A 20,715-nucleotide genomic window follows, 5' to 3' on the forward strand; every position below is an offset into this window, starting at 1 on the left:
AAGGATATTTACTGATCTTTGTGCAGGGAGAAATCTCAGCTGCAAAGGACACGGCCAGCAGCTCGGACGGGATCAGGCAGGACCCAGCCTGCGCCTTTGGCCAGGGAACCCTGAGCCAGCACCCCCAGAAACCAGCCTGCTCCCCCGGCTACATCCCCCAGCACCCCCAGAAACCAGCCTGCTCCCCCGGCTAGGAATCCCCCCTTGCAGGATCCCAAGGGGCCCCTATCCCGAAGCAGGACTCCCCACCCCGCACCTTGGCATGGCAGCGCCAGAGAACTACACTAAGGTCTTGCAGGAATCCCAGGACGTCTTCCACCGCTTCCCCCTCCAGCTGGTCCACAGGATCCCGCTCATGGAGCCCATCGCCCAGCAGTGGGGCCCCATCGAGAACTTCCAGGCCCGGCCTGATGACCTCCTCATCTCCACCTACCCCAAGGCAGGTAAGAGACCTGCCTCGGCCTCACCCACAGGGGGTGCTGTGGGGAGGGGGAGGGGCACGGGAGGGGCACTGGCTGTGGGGGGAGCTCCCGGCTACTCCAGCCCTGACCTCCCCCAGCAGGGGGCGCCGTGGGGAGGGGGAGGGGCACTGCTCCCCTAAGAACATAAGAATGGCCGTGCCGGGTCAGACCAAACGTCCATCCAGCCCAGTATCCTGTCTACCGACAGTGGCCAATGCCAGGTGCCCCAGAGGGAGTGAACCTAACAGGCGATGATCAAGTGATCTCTCTCCTGCCATCCATCTCCACCCTCTGACAAACAGAGGCTAGGGACACCATTCCTTACCCATCCTGGCTAATAGCCATTAATGGACTTAACCTCCATGAATTTATCCAGTTCTCTTTTAAACGCTGTTATAGTCCTAACCTTGACAACCTCCTCAGGCAAGGAGTTCCACAGGTTGACTGTGCCCTGTGTGAAGAACATCATCCTTTTATTTGTTTTAAACCTGCTGCCCATTAATTTCATTTGGTGGCCCCTAGTTCTTGTATTATGGGAACAAGTAAATAACTTTTCCTTATCCACTTTCTCCACACCACTCATGATTTTATAGACCTCTATCCTATCCCCCCTTAGTCTCCTCTTTTCCAAGCTGAAAAGTCCCAGTCTCATTAATCTCTCCTCATATGGGACCTGTTCCAAACCCCTAAACTCCCAGCAGGGGGCGCTGTAGCATCATAGCCAACAACTGCCCCTTGCCAAGGGTTCTGGACCATGCCGCCTGGGCGTGAGCGCGGATTGGGGTGTCTCTCTCTGTGACTGTCTCTCTGCAGGGACCACATGGATGCAGGAGATCGTGGACCTGATCCTGGTCCAAGGAGATGTGGAAAAAGCCTGTCGAGCCCCGACCCACATCCGGATCCCCTTCCTGGAGATCTGCTCCCCTCCCCCAGTGCCCTCAGGTGGGTGCCTCCGATCTGCCTGCCTGGGGGCAGGGCAAGGCTGCAACCCCACCACGGCCTTGCTGGGCTCCCCCCCAGGGCTGACGCCCCCTCTGGTCCCATCTCTCACAGGCGTGCAGCAGCTGGCGAATGTTCCTTCCCCCCGAGTCATCAAGACCCACTTGCCCTTCCAGCTGGTTCCCAAGTCCTTCTGGGAGAACAGATGCAAGGCAAGAGACCCCCCCCTGTCCTCCCTCACAGCCCTGCCGGTGCCCCTCACTCCCGACCCGCAGTCCCCTGCTGTCCCAGCCCTGGGCTCCCCCGTCACAGCCCTGCCGGTGCCCCTCACTCCCGACCCGCAGTCCCCTGCTGTCCCAGCCCTGGGCTCCCCCCTCACAGCCCTGCCGGTGCCCCTCACTCCCGACCCGCAGTCCCCTGCCGTCCCAGCCGTGAGCTCCCCCTCACAGCCCTGCCGGTGCCCCTCACTCCTGACCCACAGTCACGTTGTTCTCTCTTCCCCAGGTGATCTACGTGGCCCGAAATGCCAAGGATAACGTGGTCTCTTATTACTTCTTTGACCAGATGAACAAGACGCAGCCCGAGCCGGGGCCCTGGGAGCTCTATCTGCAGAAGTTCATGGATGGGAAACGTTAGTAGTGGGCCAGAGGGTTCAGAGCTCCACCTCCCTCCCCACCCCTTCCTAGGCTGTGGGGGGCCTAAGGGATTGTGGGTGTGATGAAGCTCCATTGGTTCCAGACCTGAGGTTTCCCCCATCAGAGTATACGGACCGGTCCTTACCTGCTGGGGGAGGCTAGCAAGGCATTCTGGCAGGAGTCCATACGGTGACCACATCCTGTGACCTCTGCCCCAGGGGATTATGGTCATGTCAGCTTGCCCTCTCTCCCCACAGTGGCCTGGGGCTCGTGGTATGACCACGTCTGTCGATACTGGGCCGAACGGGCCAATCACTGCATCCTCTACGTCTTCTATGAGGACATGAAAGAGGTGAGTGTGGAAGGAGGGGACGGGGGGCGAGGAGCAGTGACGCTGCCCAGGGGTCTGAGTCACCTCGCTGCCGCCTGCCCTTAGCATGACGGAGTCGTGTCTGGCCCCGCCGTGGGTCGGCTCCCTGAGACCACCAGCCTCTATCAGCACAAGCTCTGCCGTCCCAGCCTCCGCCGGCCGCACTCTGTCCAGGTTAGCGAGAGGCCGGCGCAGACCCTGACCCCTTAGAGCACCTCTCTGGAGTTACCAGCCCCGATCCCCTGCACACTCCCAGCGCTTACCGACCCCCGAGTCAGAACCCCCCGGCTTGTCAAATCCCCTCCGGCTCCCCGCTCCGCTCCGCTCCGCTTCGCTCGGCTCGGCCCGTGTAGACACAGCGATAGTGAGAACAACTTTAGCATCGAAGACGAGAGAGTCGTGATAGAATGAGAATATTGGAAACAGCTACAGACTGAAAAAAGCATAACCTGCTTTCTCAGGGGCGGCTCCAGGCACCAGCAAAGCAAGCACCTGCTTGGGGCAGCCCATTTGCAGGGGCGGCAGGGATCCAGCCTGGGAGCTGAGAACCAACAGGGGGCCCTGGGAGCTGTAGTTCCTTGGTTAGCTCCCTGCCTATAGAGCCAGCCCTGGAGCAGGGAAAGAACTACATTTCCCAGCATTCCCTCGGCCACTACCAACAGGAAAGAGGGGGAGGGAGGGAGGAAGCTGAGACCTCATGCTGCACTGTGAGTAGGGATACCATATTTTAACATTCAAAAAATAGGACACTCCACGGGGAGGGAGGGTAGCCCCACCCTGCCCCCATCCACTCCCTCCGACTGCCCCCCACAGAAACCCCAACCCATCCAACCCCCCCTGCTCCCTGTCCCCTGATCACCCCCTCCCGGGACCCCTGCCCCAACTGCCCCCCAGGCCTCCACCCCCTATCTAAGCCTCCCTTCTCCTTGTCCCCAACTGCCCCCTCCTGAGACCCCCCCCAAGTTCCCCCCAGGACCCCACCCCCGACCTGTCCCCTGACAAACCCCTGGGACTCCCATGCCTATCCAACTGCTGCCTGTCCCCTGACTGCCCCCCCAAACCCCTGACCCATCTAACCCCCCCTTCTCCCTGCCCCTGACTGCCCCCCTGAACCTCCGCCCCATCCAACCCCCCCCCTTCTCCCTGTCCCTTCGCGCAGCGCCAGACACGCTGCTGCATACATTCTGCCGTGCTCCCCTGCGGAGCCACAGCCCCCTCCCCCCCCCAGCACCTGCCTTCCAGATTTGAACACCTCAAAATTCAGGAGTGCTCAAGCTCAGTTACTTCATTTCTCCCAAATCAACTATACTGATCCACTGTAACTTGCTGTAGAAAAAGTAGGCTAAAACTGAGCAAGAAATGCTTCCCAGTGGTTATTAGGACTGGAATTGCTATTTTCAACAGCCATTGCCTTTTGTTTGTTTGGCAAATTCCCCATAGAAAGAAAGAATGGAACAAAAGAATAATAAAGGCATTTTCCTCATTTATGTAGGACAGTCTTATAATATGCATCCAGACATCCTCCAATCACACAATCTGAAAATTGTTCCACTTTACTGCAGTTCTGTAACCATATGGGAACCGATCCTGTCTGTGTTCTGTGCACATCCAAAATTCCTGCTGAATGATCCACCCTGGGAGCGAGTTACCAGTGACCCAGGGCTGCGGCGGAAGGAGGGTGCAGGTGGCGGGGGAGGAGAGAGCCCAGGGCTGGGGCGGCAGGAGGTGTGTGTGGGAGGCAATGGTGGGGGGGAATGAGGGAGCCCAGAGCTGGGGCAGCAGGGGGTGTAGGTGGTGGGAGGAGAGCCCAGGGCTGGGGCAGCATGGGGGTGCGGCGAGGAGCCCAGGGCTGGGACGGGGGGCAGCCAAAATATTTTTTGCTTGGGGCGGCAAAAAACCTAGAGCCGGCCCTGTGCTTTCTAGCGCCTCAGTTGACCTCACAAGGCATTCCCCTGCCTGTCCCCTGCAGGGTCGTTAATTCCAAGTCCTTCTCCCCGCACTTTCAATCAGTTTGGCATCACCCAAGAGTTCTGAAGAAACTCAAATATGACATTGCAGAACTGCTAAATGTGGCAGGTCACTTACTGCTTAAATCAGCCTCTGCCCCAGCTGACTGGAGGGTAGCTAACGTGACGCTGGTTTTTAAGAGAGGCTCCAGAGGCGATTCTGGCAATCACAGGCCGGGAAACCTGACTTCAGTACCAGGCAAGCTGGTTGAAACTATAGTAAAGAACAGAATTTATCAGACACACAGATGCACATGCTCTACTGGGGAAGAGTCAACATGGTTTTAGTAAAGGGAAATCATGCCTCACCAATCTACTAGAATTCTTTGAGGGGGTCAGGAAACATGTGGACAAGGGGGAGCCAGTGGATCTGGGACCTGGACTTTCCGGGTAGTTCTGCACTGCAATAAAATACCCCTGGGTGGCTCGTGTCGCTGACTCGGGCTCATGGGGCTTGGGCTCCAGCCCAGGCTCTGGAACATCCCCCCCCCCCCCCCCCCCCGTGAGGCCCAGAATCCGGGTGTGACGAACTGGGACTGTTCTTAATGTGGTCTTTGAATGCTGACAGGGGAGTGTGGCTAGGATAGTCTGCACTGGGGAATGGGAGACTGACCTACGGAGAATACCTGAGCATGTAACATGAGAACCCAGGAAGGGGTTAAAGGCCAGGTGACACCTTTCCCCGGGGAAACTGAACAAAGGCTGTGGGAGGGGTCGCTGAAGGCAGAGTTTCAGGAGCTGGCTGGTGATGTGGCTGGGAGGCAGACAGGGCTCTGACCTCCCAAGGGGGCTGGGGCGCCCTGGGACCCCAAGATGGACCTAACTGAGGGGGGTCCTGTTGTCTGTGCCTGCAAGACCTGTCTCGGACTGTATTCCCGTCGTCTAAATAAACCTTCTGCTTTACTGGCTGGCTGAGAGTCATGGTGAATCGCAGGAAGCCGGGGGTGCAGGGCCCTGAGTCCCCCATACTCCGTGACACCGGGCTCCAGCCCGAGCCCGAATGTCTCCGCTGCAGCTTTATAGCCACAGCCCGAGCCCTGCAAGCCCGTCAGCAGATGCAGGTATTTTACTGCAGCGGAGACATGCTCAGAAAACCTTTCACAAGGTCCCTCGCCAATGGCTCTTACACCAAGTGAGCTGTGATGGGATAAGAGGGAAGCTCCTCTCATGGGTTGGTAACTGGTTAAAAGACAGGAAACAAAGGGCAGGAAGAAATGGTCAGTTTTCACAGTGGGGCGGGATGAATAGTGGGGTCCCCCAGGGGTCTGTACTGGGACCAGCGCTGCTCAATATATTAATAGATTATCTGGGAAAAGGGTAACCAGTGAGGTGACAATGTTCAGTGTCTATACATATCTCGTTACCTATCTCCATACGCCCATGGCCAGTGCAACACAGGCATTCAGTAAAGACCTCACACCACGTCCCTGGGCGAACTCGTATGTAGCTACCAGACCCAAGGGACCCCTGTAACCCCATATGCCCCCCTGGGCCCTTGGCCAGTTGCCATCGGGAGGCCGCTGGGTCAGCATCCTTCTCCCCCACCAGGACCCGGCCCGGGAGATCCGCAGGGTCATGGACTTCTTGGAGGTGGAGCTGCCCCTGCAGGTGCTGGAAAAAATTGTCCAGCAAACGTCCTTCCAGATCATGAAGGAGAACCCCATGACCAACTACAGCAGTGTCCCCAGCACCATCCTCGACCAGACCGTCAGCCCCTTCATGCGCAAGGGTGAGTGGGGGGAAAGGGGACCTGGGGGTTGTGGGGAACCCGCCCCGCCCCCACCACTGGCTTTGTCTGGAAAGTTCCCTGTACCCTCGTCTGTAGCCCGTTGGTACAGGGCCTGGGCGACTTGAGCAAGGTACTGTGGGTAATGCCTGCTTGGTCTGAAGCCATGCCTCATTACCCATAGTCCCTTGCAGGGGGCCATGCTCACTTGGCATTAGCTCCCCCTAATGTCACAGGCGGGGGGCGAGGGGGGGTGTCGTGTCCTTGCGGCTCTTCCCAGGGATTCTGGGTAAGTCCTGTTGGGCTGGGTCCCCATGGCGTTCTTCCCGGCGGTCCTGTCCTGGGCCCAGTCGGCTGCGGCGCATGGTACGGGGGGGGGGGGGGGGGGCTCCCTGGAGCTGGGGTCCCCTGCCTGGGGGTGGAAGGCACTTCCTGGGGAAGGGGCAGCTGCTGCTGCTGGTGGGGGGGGGGTCTCACCACTAATACCCCCCTCTCCTCCCCAGGCCAGGTTGGCGACTGGAAAAACCATTTCACCGTGGCGCAGAGCGAGGCGTTCGACGCCCATTACCAGCGCCGCATGGAGGGGACCGGCCTGCACTTCCGGACCCAGATCTAGGCCCCGCCCTGCGGGTGCGGACAGCCCCCCATGAACAGTGCTGCAATAAAAGTTTACCTCCTGACCACGGACATTGTGATACCTGGGAGGGGGTATCACAGGGTGGGGGTGGGGGTGGGGGCTGGTGCCGCAGGAAACTTCCCCTTCAGCCCGAGACAGGATGTCCCACCAGGGCCACCCTGGCCCCAATGGCGCCCCCCCTCCAAGTGTCCATCCCCCTTCCCCCCCCCGGGGCACAGGTGCTGCTGGGAGCGTGAGTCGCACCGCAGAGCTCACACGCCAGGAAGGGAAGTCCGGGGCACACTGTGGGGGTGGGGTCAGTGTACACACAGATCGATATGGGGGTGGGGGGGCCGAGCTGCATTTCCTCCATGGTGCTGTGTAAATAGCAGTGAACTCAAGGTTGTTCTCTGTGAGCCAGGGAAAGGGAAAAGGGGCTTGGCTGGGAGGCCCTGCCAGCCCCACAGGAAAAGAGGGCGACTCTGGGGGGACAGATTCCATGGGGCTGGGGATCTCCGCAGCCCCCTCGTCCCCAGACCCGCTAGCAAGCACAGGAGTGTAACCCTTTGACCTGAGCAGCTAGCCCCAAATCCAGCAGCTTGTTCCCGTTCGGAGCAGAACTCGGCGGCCGTCGGGGAGTTCTTTGATGCAGTTTTGTTTATTTAAAGACTGGACAAAGTCCTGTGTCGCGGAACGCAGAGAGACGCAAATCGCAGGAAGCTGTGGGGGTTGGCGGAGGGGGTGTGTGTTTGCTCAGAGCACCAAGACCGCTCTTCTCAGCCTGCACCCCACCCAAAAGCCTCTCCGCCTCTTTCTTCCAGGGGCAGACACCGCGCTGCGGCTGCTCCTCCAAGCTGGCTCTGACTCTCGCAGGCCTGGTCTACACTAGGACTTTACTCCGGCCTAGCTACAGCCCTCAGAGGTGTGAAAATCGACACCCTTGAGCGCCCGTTATACCAACCTCACCCCCAGCGTAGACAGTGCTAGGTCGAGGGATGAACTCTCCAAGCGACCTGGCTACTGCCTCTCGGGGAGGTGGATACCGACGCCGATGGGCCAAGTCCTGGCGCACGCAGCGTCTTCACTGACGCGCTGGTTAGATAAGCCCCCAGCCTTTCAGTTTTGGGTCTGTTCTGGCTTCCCACAGCCACAGGCGCCCCCGACCCAAAACCATCCTCGGCACCACTCGGGCAGGCTGCCTTCGCCTTTGTCCTGTCCTGGCAGCCACTAACCGAAGGGTGAGTTCGCACCTGTCAATCTCAATAAGAATTGAAATCAACCCCTAAGGTGGTTTCACCCAACTGCTGTACTACGCCCCAGTGAAACGGACTAGCCACCCCCTGGGAAAGCCCCCCCCCATCCTGACACCCTTACGCAGGTCTGTAACTCCCCCCCCCCCCCCGACTTCAGAGTGACGAAAGCGTCCAAGGGGATATTCGGGTGTTCAGAATGAAGCACGTCCTTAAGCAGTTGCACCATCAAGGGCTGAAATTGCATTACTGCTACAGACGGCTCTCGCTGGCATAAACTACAGCCGGGCTTTACGCTGCAGTGGTGTCGAGCTCATCATGGAGATGTTGGTTGCTAGTTCACACTGGAATAATTCTGGGCAGTTCTCTGGCCTGCACTATACAGACTAGACGCCAGGGGTCCCTTCTGGTCTTGGCAATCTATGAATGAAACCCCGGCGCTTGTCCTTTGCAGCGGCGTTCAGCCTTGTAAGTGTGAAACTTCTTAGCAGAAACATCTCCAAGTAAAATCTACAAACCTGCTCACCGTTAGAAACCTGGTTAAAGCAGCTAGGACCAGACACTACAGCCACTTCGGCAATTTCACACCGTCAATGGGAAGAAACAAATAAAATGTTAAGACAATTTTGTGCAGTTACAATTGTTACCCACCCCGGACTCAGCTGATGAGCTCTAGAAACTGCACCAGCTGGGGGGGGGCGTGGAGCAGCATTGGCACCACACCGAGAACTGGGCCAGGCCGGGGCCGAGTGCCAGCGGGGATCCAGCGAATCGTGTGTGCGTCGGCTGGGGCAATACAAACAGCACAAATCAGTCAGGACTCTAGTGCAGACAAGGCCTTACAGCAGCCTGCCTGGGGCCGTGTGTTGTCATCGACATTATCGATTCCCAGCCAATGGGAGCTGCGGAGCCGGCGCTCGGGGCGGGGGCATTGCACGGAGCCTCCCTGGCTGCCCCTGCACCTAGGAGCCGGAGGGACGTGTCACCGCTTCCGAGAGCTGCACGGAGCCGGGAAGGGAGCCTGCCAGCCCCGCGCCGACCCGACTTTTAATGGCCCAGTCAGCAGTGCAGGGGGTGGGGCCAGCACAGGGCAGGGGGTGGGGCAGTGCAGGGCAGGGGCGGAGCCAGCATGGGGCAGGAGGTGGGCAGGTGGCCATGAGGGGCAGAACTGTGGGGCAGTGGGGAGTTACGGGGGGACCATAGAAGGTTACGAGACGAAGGCCATGATGGGAGGAGGGGAGCAGGGGGTCACGGGGAGGGGTCATGGGGGGCTGACGGGGCAGGAGAGCAGGGCAGGGCCATACAAAGGGGCAGAGAGCCGGCTCATGGGGAGACATTCAGCGTCCCACCCCGCAGCTGGGGTCGGGAGCAGCTAGCAGTTTGGGGGCGGCAACATCGTCGCTGAGAACAGACACCACCGGGGCACGGAGAGGTTTAGGGGAAAGTTCCCGGTTTATTGGGACGGTTTTATGCCCACACCATGATCCCAGGTGTGGACAGAGACAGGGGCCCCGGCACGGTGGTGGATGTGGGGCTGTGACGTCCCCGGGTTCACCAGGAAGGTTCACACTCACAAATATTTACAAGCCCCTAAACAATGGGGGAGGCTGCGGGCGCGTTTGTCCCGGCCGGGGGAGGTGTGGGGAAGACGACAGGGCTGTGCCTGCCCCCGTCCCACAGCACCGTCCCCTCCCGCACAGGGCTGGGCCGATCCCTCCGCAGGTCCCCTTCCGGACCGGGCTGCACCGGCCAAGCCAGACCTGCTGCTCAGATTAGAGAGCCCAGCCCCTGTGCTGTGGGGCAGGGTACTCGGCCCCGCTGGGGAGCCCAGAACCAGGCTAGCGCGGCGGCGAGGGCCACGTCTCCTTATCTGGGGCTCTCCGAGAGCCCCCGCCCGCAGCCAGGGCCCCATGGAGGGACCCGCCAGGGGGCAGAGACAGAGGCGGCTGGTCCCTGGCCCCACGCAGCTACGGCACGTTGACATAGTCGTAGTCGGCCTTCTGCTCGTCCAGCGAGGCTGAGAGAGAGAGAGAGAGAGAGAACTGTGGGCTCACCCCCAGGGAGAGGGGAGCAGGCGTCGGGACTCGGGGCTGGGGGTCCCCGCCGGTCTGGGGGGCTCTGGCTGCCTGGTGCACCCGGCCTGGGGCTTCTTCCCATGGCACAGCAGACAGTGCATGTCCGGTGCCTGCGGGGTCAGGGAGAACCCCACAGGGTCTGGGGGCGGCTGGGTCACACTCGGGGGGTGGGGGGGGGCAGAGCTCTTACGGGGTTTCGGCTCCTTGTCGTCCACGTTCGCATAGGAGACATTCTCACCTGCCCGGGAGAAAGGAAGGGGACTGTGGGTGAGTGAAGTGTGCCCGCCCGGGGGCAGGACTGGAGTGACGCGGACCGGGCTCCCCTGTGGGCCTCAGGCCCCGTCGTGGCGCCTTCTGGCAGGGCAGGAAATGTTCCCGTGGGACCCGGAGGGGGCAGCGTGCTTGGGAATGCACACCTGCACAGTCTCCCTTGTGCGTGCAAACCGTGCGTGCATGTGAAAGGGACACGTGTGCCCACGCTGGCGAGGGCGAGTCACATGGTGCGTCCTCACAGGCGGCACGCACGAGGCATGAATGCGGGACCCCGGCGACCCCAGCCCGGCCAGCCCCGGCCAGCCGCAGCCTCGTGAGCCTGTCGCATGGAGCAGCCGCTTGGGGGCACGTTCCCACCCAGGGAACAATGCACATGCCAGTCAACGCACGCCCTGCAGGAGTCACACACACACACAGGGGCTGCGTGTGCACACACACACACTCACGCACACAGGGGCTGCACACGCACTCACACGCCAGGGTGTGCACACACACTCGCACACACACTCACACACCTACAGGTGCTGCACACACGCACTCACACTCCAGGGTGTGCACACATGCACACTCACATACTCACACGCACACAGGAGCTGCACACACGCACACACACCAGGGTGTGCACACACACACTCACACACACAAAGGGGCTGCACACACGCACTCACATGTCAGGGTGTGCACACACACTCACACACACACAGGTGCTGCACACACGCACTCACACTCCAGGGTGTGCACACATGCACACTCACATACTCACACGCACACAGGGGCTGCACACACGCACACACACACCAGGGTGTGCACACACACACTCACACGCACAAAGGGGCTGCACACATGCACTCACATGCCAGGGTGTACACACACACTCACATGCACACAGGGGCTGCACACGCACTCACATGCCAGGGTGTGTACACACACACGTACACAGGCACTGCACACATGCACTCACACAACAGGGTGTGCACACATGCACACACACACTCACACGCACACAGGGGCTGCACACACACACACCAGGGTGTGCACACACACACTCATGCACTCACACGCACACAGGGGCTGCACACACATGCATACACACACTCACACACAGGCGCTGCACACATGCACTCACACACATGGGTGTGCACACGCACGCACTCACACGCACACATGCACTCACACAACAGGGTGTGCACACATGCACACACACACGCACACAGGGGCTGCACACACACACACACACCAGGGTGTGCACACACACACTCATGCACTCACACGCACACAGGGGCTGCACACACACACTCACACGCCAGGGTGTGCGCACACACACACACAGGGGCTGCACACACATGCATACACACACTCACACACAGGCGCTGCACACATGCACTCACACACATGGGTGTGCACACGCATGCACTCACACGCACACAGGGGCTGCACACACACACTCACACGCCAGGGTGTGCACACACACACACACAGGGGCTGCACACACATGCACACACACACTCACACACAGGTGCTGCACACACGCACTCACACTCCAGGGTGTGCACACATGCACACTCACATACTCACACACACACAGGGGCTGCATTCACACGCACACATGCACTTACCCTGGTCGTGACTGGGGCCCTTCTGCCTGTGGGGCCCGGTTCTCTCGGCCCCCAACGGAAGCACCTCCCTGCAGATGGGGAGGGAGCAGAGGGGTGACCGTGCGGATGGGGCAGGGGCCCAGCCCCCCCCTTCCCCCCTCCCAGGGTGATGTGCTCAGGAAGGGGTCAGGGCCTACACACACCTGAGGGCCTAGAGCCCCCCCCCCCCTCGAGCTGAGTGCCCCCCCCCCAGCTCACGCTGTCCCCCTGCCCGGCCAGGGCGCAGCCCCCAGTACTCACAGATACTCCTTGTCCTTCTCCACGGAGCCTGCAAAGCACAAGGCACAGGAGCGGGGTGAGAGGCCGCGGCTGGGAACACGGATCGGGGGGGCCCGTCAGCACCCGCACACAGCGCCCCGCCCCAGGGCGAGCCGTCCCCAGGCTGCCCCCCAGCAGTGTAACGTGGGGCACTGGCCAGCCTGTGGCCACCTGGGCTCAGCGTGTGGGGCGTTCCCCTTGGCTCAGCGTGGGCCAAACTCGCGCCACCCCCCATGGCTGCCCCCAGCCCCAAGGGGCCTTTGCTGAGGTGCCCTCAGTGGGGAACATTCCCACTTGGGGGTGTTAGTAACTGAGGAGACCCCAAAACTCTGCTTTAGCAGGGATCTAGGGTGGGGCGTGTGGGTGCACCATGGATGGATGGAGGGGGGTGTCTGGGGATGGATGATGGGTAAACAAAGGGATGTGGCTGTGGGGCAGGGTCTCTCTCAGAAGGGCCGGAGAGGGGTTTCTAACAGGAGGGGGGCAGGGCAGTGGGCAGGGTCTCTATGGGGCAGACCAGTGGGGCAGGGTCTCACAGGGGGCCCGGCTGGAATCCATGTCTCACTTACTTCCCCCCTTGGCACCCTGCAGATTCACATAGTCCTCCTCGGAGCCTGAGAGAGAGACGCAGTCTGAGTCGCCCGGCCACACGGCCTGGGGGGCAGAGCAAAGTGCTCCCGCCCCACCCTCACCCCCACCCCACCCCCTCCACTGCCCCCCACCCCACTCTCCCGTTCCCTCACCCCTGCACCCCTCCCGCCAACCTCAGGCTCCCCCCGCAGCGCTGGGCTGGGGACAGCACTTGGGGTGCAGAGCCAGGAGGGCCCCGCCCATCGCATCCTGCCCCCCCCACACGACCCCCCCACGCCCCTGGCACTCACTGATGTTCACATAGCTCCCGTGGCTGTCCACATCTGCCGAGAAACACAGGGGGTTAGAGACAGACACGGGGGGGCACGGGGAGGGGGGCGGGCGCAGACTGGGGGCTGGCACCGCCTGGTGCTGCCCCCCACCCAGCACGGGCCGGGTCTCCATTCCCCCAGGCCCCACTCACCGGTGCCAGATTCCCGGGCCTGCTTCAGGGGCTCAAAGACTCTGTGGGGAGGAAGGAGTGGGGTCAGAGCGAGGGAGTTCCCGGCCCCCCGGCCCTAGAAGGGACCCCCTCCCTGCCCCATCCGGGACCCCCTCCTCTTCCCGCCCCCGCCGGGACCCCCTCCCTGCCCCCGCTGGGACCCCCTCCCCACCTCAGCCGGGATCCCCTCCTCTTCCCGCCCCAGCCGGGACCCCCACCCCTCCCTAGCCGGGATCCCCTTCTCTTCCCGCCCCAGCCGGGACCCCCTCCCCTCCCTAGCCGGGATCCCCTCCTCTTCCCACCCCAGCTGGGACCCCCTCCCCACCTCAGCCCGGACCCCCTCCCCTCCCTAGCCGGGATCCCCTCCCCACCCCAGCTGGGATCCCCTCCTCTTCCCGCCCCAGCCAGGAACCCCTCCCCACCCCTGCCCAGCCAGAGCCCTCCCGGCTAACTGGGACCCCACACCAATTACCCAGCTCCCCCTTAGCAATGTGGGTAGGGCCGGTGGCCCCCCTTGGGGAGGTGACCCCTAGACGGAGCACCAATCCCAATCCCAGAGCTGGGGAAGGTCTGGGGGGAGCCCAGGTGTGGGCAGGGATTTGACACCTACGGGGTCTGCCGCGACTCTGTCCACGGGGCAGGAGCTGTGAGGAGAGAGGGGGAGAGAGGGTGACTCTGACGCACAGACAGCCCCCTCCCCCCCCCCCGCCGCACACGGGGGTATGGCAGCCGGCCGGGCAGGCTCTATGCCAGACACTGGCTGCCACCTCTGGGTCCCGGCCTAGGGCAGCTCCGTCCCGTTCTGCCGCGCTGCAGGTGGTGGCAGCGGTGGGGGGCTGCAGTGCGGGGGGGGGGCTGCAGTGCAGGGCTGCAGTGCGGGCGGGGGGCTGCGCAGTGCGTTTCAGGCCTGTTGTCTGGGGTGGGTGTGTCTCAGGGGCGTGTATTGCGGGGGGTGAGATGCAGGGGTGCGTGTCTGGGGGTGCGTAGTGCAGGGTGCGTGTCTCAGGGCAGTGTGTTTCAGGGTGCGTAGTGCAGGGGGTGCAATGCAGGATGCATGTCTGAGTGTGTGTGTCTGGGGGTGCGTAGTGCAGGGCTGTGGTGCAGGATGTGTGTTTCGGGGTGCATAGTGCCGGGGTGCGTGTCTGGGGGTGCATAGTGCAGGGCTGTGGTGCAGGATGTGTGTTTCGGGGTGCATAGTGCCGGGGTGCGTGTCTGGGGGGTGCGTGTCTCTGAGGCGTGTCACATGGGGACGCGCTGTGTGTCCCAGGGTTGCCCAAGATGTTTGGTCTCCGCCTGTGGCCGTGGTACTTACGATACTGGAAATCATCCTCGTCCTCGTCTAGAGAGAGGGGAAACGCGCCTGTGACACCAGCCCCGCAGCCCTCCATCCCCCCGCCCCGGCCGGGCCGCCCCGTGCCCCAGGTCACATGTCTGGGCGAGGGGCCGGCCCTGCGATTTAGGAGAGCTGGAGACAGGCGGGAGAGGCCAGAGGGGAGCCCCAGACCCGGCCTGGGGGGGCGGTTAAACCTGGGTGCTCAGTGCAGAGACGAGACGACTGGGGGGGCGTTCAGGTCGGTTACAGGCGGCTGTAACCAGGACGGGGCCCGTTGTTGTGGCCCCTGAGGCAGGACAAGCAGCGATGGGCGTCGTGGGCAGCCAGGGCGCGCCATCGGACGTTAGCAAACCTGGTAACGTTCAGCCCCGGGACGGGCTGGGGGGGCCCCGTCACTGGGGGGTTCTCGGAGCTGCTCTGGGGTTCCTGGCCCTGCCTCGGCGCCAGGGCTGGACGCGGTGGCGGCCTCTCGAGGTCCCCTCCAGCCCCACATCTCTATGATTCTCCGTCCAGCCTGACCCCCATCTCACCCCGCTCCCCGGGGGTACTCACTGTCCGTGCTCCTGGGGCCCACAGGAGGCCGTGGGCTTGCGGCGACACTGGTGCCAGCGGTAGGATCTGGGGGGAACAGGAGGGTGAGTTGTGCTGGGGGGCTCTGGCCCCCCCAGGGTAAGGGGCGGGGCAGCGGCCCTGCACCGGGGACTCACCTGAGATGTAGCGTGGCCCCAGCTCCGGAGGCGAGTCCCTGCAATACACAACGGGCAGAGGGGCAGCGTCTGGGGGGCAGGGGCAGCTCCGCGGGGGGGGGGGGGGGGGGGGGGGACACGGGGAGGGGCAGTGTCTGGGGGGCGGGAGCAGCTCTGCGGGGATGGGGGTGGGGGTGGGGAATGGGGAGATCACGGGGGAGCAGGGGCAGCTCCGTGGGGGGGGGGGAGACGGGGAGCGGGAGGGGCAGCGTTTGGGGGGTGGGAGCAGCTCCGCGGGGGTGTGTGTGTGTAAAGCACTTACCTGGGTTGTGGGCCCCATGCGGGGAAAACAGGCAGCTCTAGGGGAGTGGGTGGGGGAGATGGGTCAGTGATGTCACCTCATTAACAAACAGCCCAACCTCCATCCCTCACCACCCTTCCCCGCTCCTTGTACCCCCCTGCTCCCCATTTCCCTTCCCCCACCCCAGCCCCATCTCCCCTTCCCTGCCCCTTGTACCCCCTGCTCCCCATCTCCCTTCCCCCACCCCCAGCTCCCCAGCCCCAAAGCCCCGTCTCCCCTCCCCTGCCCCTTGTACCCCCCTGCTCCCCATCTCCCTTCCCCCACCCCTAGCCCCCAACCCCCAGCCCCCCAGCCCCGTCTCCCCTCCCCCGCCCCTTGTACCCCCCTGCTCCCCCATCTCCCTTCCCCCACCCCCAGCCCCCCAGCCCCGTCTCCCCTCCCCCGCCCCTTGTACCCCCCTGCTCCCCCATCTCCCTTCCCCCACCCCTAGCCCCCCAGGCCCATCTCCCCTCCCCCGTCCCTTGTACCCCCCTGCTCCCCCGTCTCCCTTCCCCCACCCCTAGCCCCCAGCCCCATCTCCCCTCCCCCACCCCTTGTACCCCCATGCTTCCCCGTCTCCCCTCCCCCCCGAACACCCAGCCCCATCTCCCCTTGTACCCCCCTGCTCCCCCATCTCCCTTCCCCCCCCAGCCCTCAGCTCCCCAGTCCCATCTTCCCCCCCCCCCCGGTCCCCCATCACTCACTTCTCCGGCAGAGTCCGCAGAGCAGCAGGCAGCCCCCCAGGGGGACGAGCGCCCAGCCCCCCACCCAGCCGCTCGCCGTGCCCTCGGCCCAGGCCATGGGCAGCTCTGTGGGGAGAGAAATGGGCGAGAGGTTAGAACAGCAGAGGACCCTCCCCTCCCCCGCCTGGACAGAGGGACAGCCAGACATAGCCCCCCCACAGCTGGCACAGCCCCCAGCCCCCTGTGACGAAGTGGGGATTTTCTCGTGATGTTGTACGGGAGCCAAAGTGAGTCTTACTGCTTGGCATGAATGCTGTGTGTGCCTCAGTTTCCCTGTGTGCTGCACCAGTGTCCAGGAGGTGGGAATAAGGGGGGGTGACGTGCGGGGTCGCTCCAGCTGCCTGCACCGATGCTGTGGCCGCCCCTTCGTAACCTGAGCCCCGGGGGGGTGGGGGGGGACGCGACCAGGTGACTCTTGGCCCGGAAAGCGAGACAAAGGCCAGAGGAGGAGCAAGGGCCGGGCAGGGGCCAGGCAGCTGGAAGCGAGTCGGTCTCGGCTGGTTTGGGGCGCAGGGGGAGGGCAGAGCCCTGGCTCTGGGCTCCCATCCCCGCAAGATGAACTTGGCTGAAAGTCACTGATTTCTGTGCTAACAAGCTCTGCCCTACGCCGTGTTCCTGTCGGCTAATAAACCTTCTGTGTTACCGGCTGAGAGTCACGTCTGACTGTGAAGTTGGGGGTGCGTGTGTGACAAAGTGGGGGGATTTCTTGGTTTTTTCCCCCGTGGTTTTCCAGTGGTTTGCATGCGGAGGGGGTGGGACTCAGTTTCCCTGGGTGTTACTGGTTTAACGAGGTGAGGGGAGAGGGAGTGTGTTTTGCAGAGGACCGGAGAGAGGACGTGGGGACCCAGCCGATGGCCGGGAGGATGGATACCCCAGCGACCGGTGACCTGGCGACCTGGCGACCCGGAGACCCAGCTGAGGAGTCGCAGCTGGTTCTGGCCAGTGGGGGGACAATGGGCGGCGGGGAGAGGACCCCGGTGACCGGACCAGCCGGTTCCAGCCCGAGGGGGACAGAGACGGGCAGAGAGGAGATGAGGCCCAGGCGACCCCGTTTACGACCCTGTTTCCCTGGAGAGAAGACAATGGACAGAGAGGGGCTTGGGGCCGGGGATCTCAGATGCCCAGCTGGGAAGCAGGGGGGCTTGGGGCTGGAGAGGGGGAGCAGGCAGAGCCCACCTGGATGCAGGGAGACTGGGATGTGCTGGGCTGAGGGAGGCCAGGCCTGAGGCCCTGAGAGTTTCCTGTGCTGTGTTCAACTCTCAATAAATCCTCCTGTTTTATGCTGGCGGAGAGTCACTCCAGTCTAGAGAACAGGGGGCATCAACCCCTTCGGGGGCGGAGGCCCGGGGCGTCCAGAGCGAGGGGACTCCCTGAGGGGGCCCACGGCAGAGACAGACGTGCTCAGGCTCAGAGAGGTGCGGCTCCAGGAGGTGGAGGGGCCTGACCCCGAGAGAGAGTGGACCCCCGAGAAGGGCTGTCTCACTAAAAGGGGCACCCCCCACGGACCGCACGGGGCCAGGAGTGGGCACGATCTGTGAGTCCGTGACAGGTGCTCCTGTTGTCTAATAAACCTATTGTGTCCCCGGCGGGCTGAGAGTCACGTCTGACTGCGAAGTGGGGGTGCAGGACCCTCTGACTTCCCCAGGACCCCGCCTGGGCGGACTCGCTGTGGGAAGCACACGGAGGGGCATATGCTGAATGCTCCGAGGTCAGACCCAGGAGGTAAAGCCGTGTGAGCTTCTTGCCCTGGAGACAGTCTGCTCCGAGGGAGAGGAGGCTCCCCAAAGTCCTGACTGGCTTTGTGGGGAGCAGTTCCAGCGCATCGCCCGGGGACCCCATTACACCCCCGGCCCTGCAGTAGGCCCCAGCCCCAGAGCAGCCAGGGGCAGGTGCTGCTACCCCACAGGTTGCCCCAGGGCAGGCAGCTCCCTGGCAGGGCCCGTGGGCACCGCAGCCAGCTCAGGGGCCGGGCATCGTTACCCCCATGGGTGCCGAACAGAAACAGGGCTCAGGGCTGGGCCGGGCGAGGGGAACGGGGCCGGGCGGGAAGCACTAGTGACACACTGAGGGGGCTGCCCCCATTACGGGGGTGAAGGGCAGCGCCCCGGCCTGGCCCTGAGCCCCTCGATTCTGGTCCTCCCCTCCCCCACACGTTTCCACTGCCCGGCGGTGCAGGATGTGGTGAGGCGGGGGGGGGGGGGCAGACGGGAAGCGAGCGGGGGCCATCGGCCCTGCTCTATTAGCATCAATGGGGCCAGACCCCAGGCTGGCATCACTTGGCTGTAGCTCCATTGGATTCAGTGGGGCCTGTTCCTGGTCTGTGCCCCCTATGCCCCCCCCCCCCATGTGAGGCCTGGCTCCCTGCCCCGCTCCGGCACTGAGCTACCCCCACATCCTTCCTGCATGGTGTCGCCTGAGCTCCAGGACACAGACGCCCCCCCCCGCCCCGCCCCTGTGCTGTGGGGCAGGACAGCAGGGACAGGGCAGCTCCCCCCACTCGTGCTGTGGGGCAGGACGGTAAGGACAGGGCAGCCCCCTCCCTGCGCTGTAGGGCAGGACAGCAGGGACAGGGCAGCTCCCCCAACTCATGCTGTGGGGCAGGACGGCAGGGACAGGACAGCCCCCTTCCCATGCTGTGGGGCAGGACGGTAAGGACAGGGCAGCCCCCTCCCTGTGCTGTGGGGCAGGACGGCAGGGACAGGGCCCCCCCAGTCCCCCACTCTGGCCCAGCGGGTCGCTCACCTGCGCTCAGGGGTCCAGCTGTGAGGCTGTGGCAGGCGGGTGTGATAGCGCATCGCCTGTACTGGGGCTTCCTGTCAGAGCGTCACCTCCCCCTGCCCCACAGCCGCCTGCCACTTCCGACAGGGCCCCCAGCCCCCCCTCCCTCCCCCGGCCAGCACCCAGCGGGGCTCCATTGCCTTCTCTTGCCCTATCCTACCTCCTCCCTGCCACACCACAGCCCCCCACTGCTCCCCACAGCCTCGGGCCGCCTGCGGCCTCCCCCATCACCGCAGCCCCCCAGTTGCTATGAGGCACGGCAGCCCCTCTGGCTGTGGGGCTGTGTTTCGTTGTGTGCAGTGCCTGGTCCAATGGGGCCCTGATTTGGGGTCTGCAAACCTCCCCCTACCCCCGTGTACGCCCTATGGTCTGGGTGCTGCCCTCCCGGTGTGCCATGCCCTGACCCCCACGGGCCGTGGGGCAAGGCCAGGACCCCAGGTTTCAGCTGCACCAACCTGCACAGTGCCCCTGACAAACGCTCCTGGCGCAGTGCCCTGGGGGTACCAGCACCGTCCCCCTGCCCCACATTGCCCTGTGGGGCGCTGATGTGACGAAGTGGGACTGTTCTTAATGTTTCCTCTGAATACTGTGTGGGTGCCTCAGTTTCCCCCCATGCATTTCTTAAGTATCTAGGTCAGGAGTCAGCAACCTCTCAGAAGTGGGGCGCCGAGGCTTCCTATATTCACTCTGATTTAAGGTTTTGTGTGCCAGTCATACATTTTAACGTTTTTAGAAGGTCTCTTTCTATACGTCTATAATATAGAACTAAACTATTGTTGTATGTAAAGTAAATAAGGGTTTTTAAATGTTGAAGAAGCTTCATTTAAAATTAAATTAAAATGCAGAGCCCCTTGGACCAGTGGCCAGGACCCAGGCAGTGTGAGAGCCACTGAAAATCAACTCACGTGCCGCCTTCGGCACACGTGCCATAGGTTGCCTACCCCTGTACTAGGTGGGGGGATCAGAGGGAGTGATTGTTGCAGAGCCCAAGTGGGCCCCTGTGATGCTGTCTGCACAGAAAATGGCCGACACCCTGTCTCCTGATGGCCTGGGCCCCTCCCCTGCAAAGGTGCCAGCTGAAGGTGTTGGAGAACAAAGAGATCAGGTGACCTCCTGGCCCGGGAAAGAGACAAAGCCCAGAGGAGGAGGGGCTGGAGGGTTTCAGAGTTGGAGCTACCTGGGGACTAGGAGTGAGGACAGACTTGGGTGTCTGGCTCTCTGAACCCCAGAATGGACCCGGCCGTGGGGTCCCGTTCGCCGCTGTACCTACAAGCTCTGGTTTAGACCGTGTTCCTGTCGTCTAATAAACCTCTGTGTCCCCGGCTGGCTGAGAGTCACGTCTGACTGCGAAGTGGGGGGTGCAGAACTCTTTGGCTTCCCCAGGACCCCGCCGGGGCGGACTCGCTGTGGGAAGCGCATGGAGGGGCATATGCTGAATGCTCTAAGGTCAGACCCAGGAGGTGAAGCCGTGTGAGCTTCTTGCCCTGAAGACAGTCTGC

The 20,715-nt window shown here is 62.8% G+C and overlaps 1 protein-coding gene across 1 annotated transcript; it reads left to right on the top strand.

The window, feature by feature from the left end:
• Positions 1 to 262: 262 nt before the first annotated feature.
• On the top strand, positions 263 to 6,753 carry LOC135894024 (sulfotransferase 1B1-like). Its single transcript, XM_065422002.1, has 7 exons — positions 263 to 443; positions 1,275 to 1,403; positions 1,515 to 1,612; positions 1,905 to 2,031; positions 2,293 to 2,387; positions 5,960 to 6,140; positions 6,641 to 6,753. Exons 1-7 carry the CDS (start codon positions 263 to 265, stop codon positions 6,751 to 6,753), a joined length of 924 nt encoding a protein of 307 aa, XP_065278074.1.
• Positions 6,754 to 20,715: the final 13,962 nt, after the last annotated feature.

This window comes from Emys orbicularis, chromosome 24 (assembly GCF_028017835.1).
Source record: "Emys orbicularis isolate rEmyOrb1 chromosome 24, rEmyOrb1.hap1, whole genome shotgun sequence".
In the NCBI taxonomy this organism is placed as follows: domain Eukaryota; kingdom Metazoa; phylum Chordata; order Testudines; family Emydidae; genus Emys; species Emys orbicularis.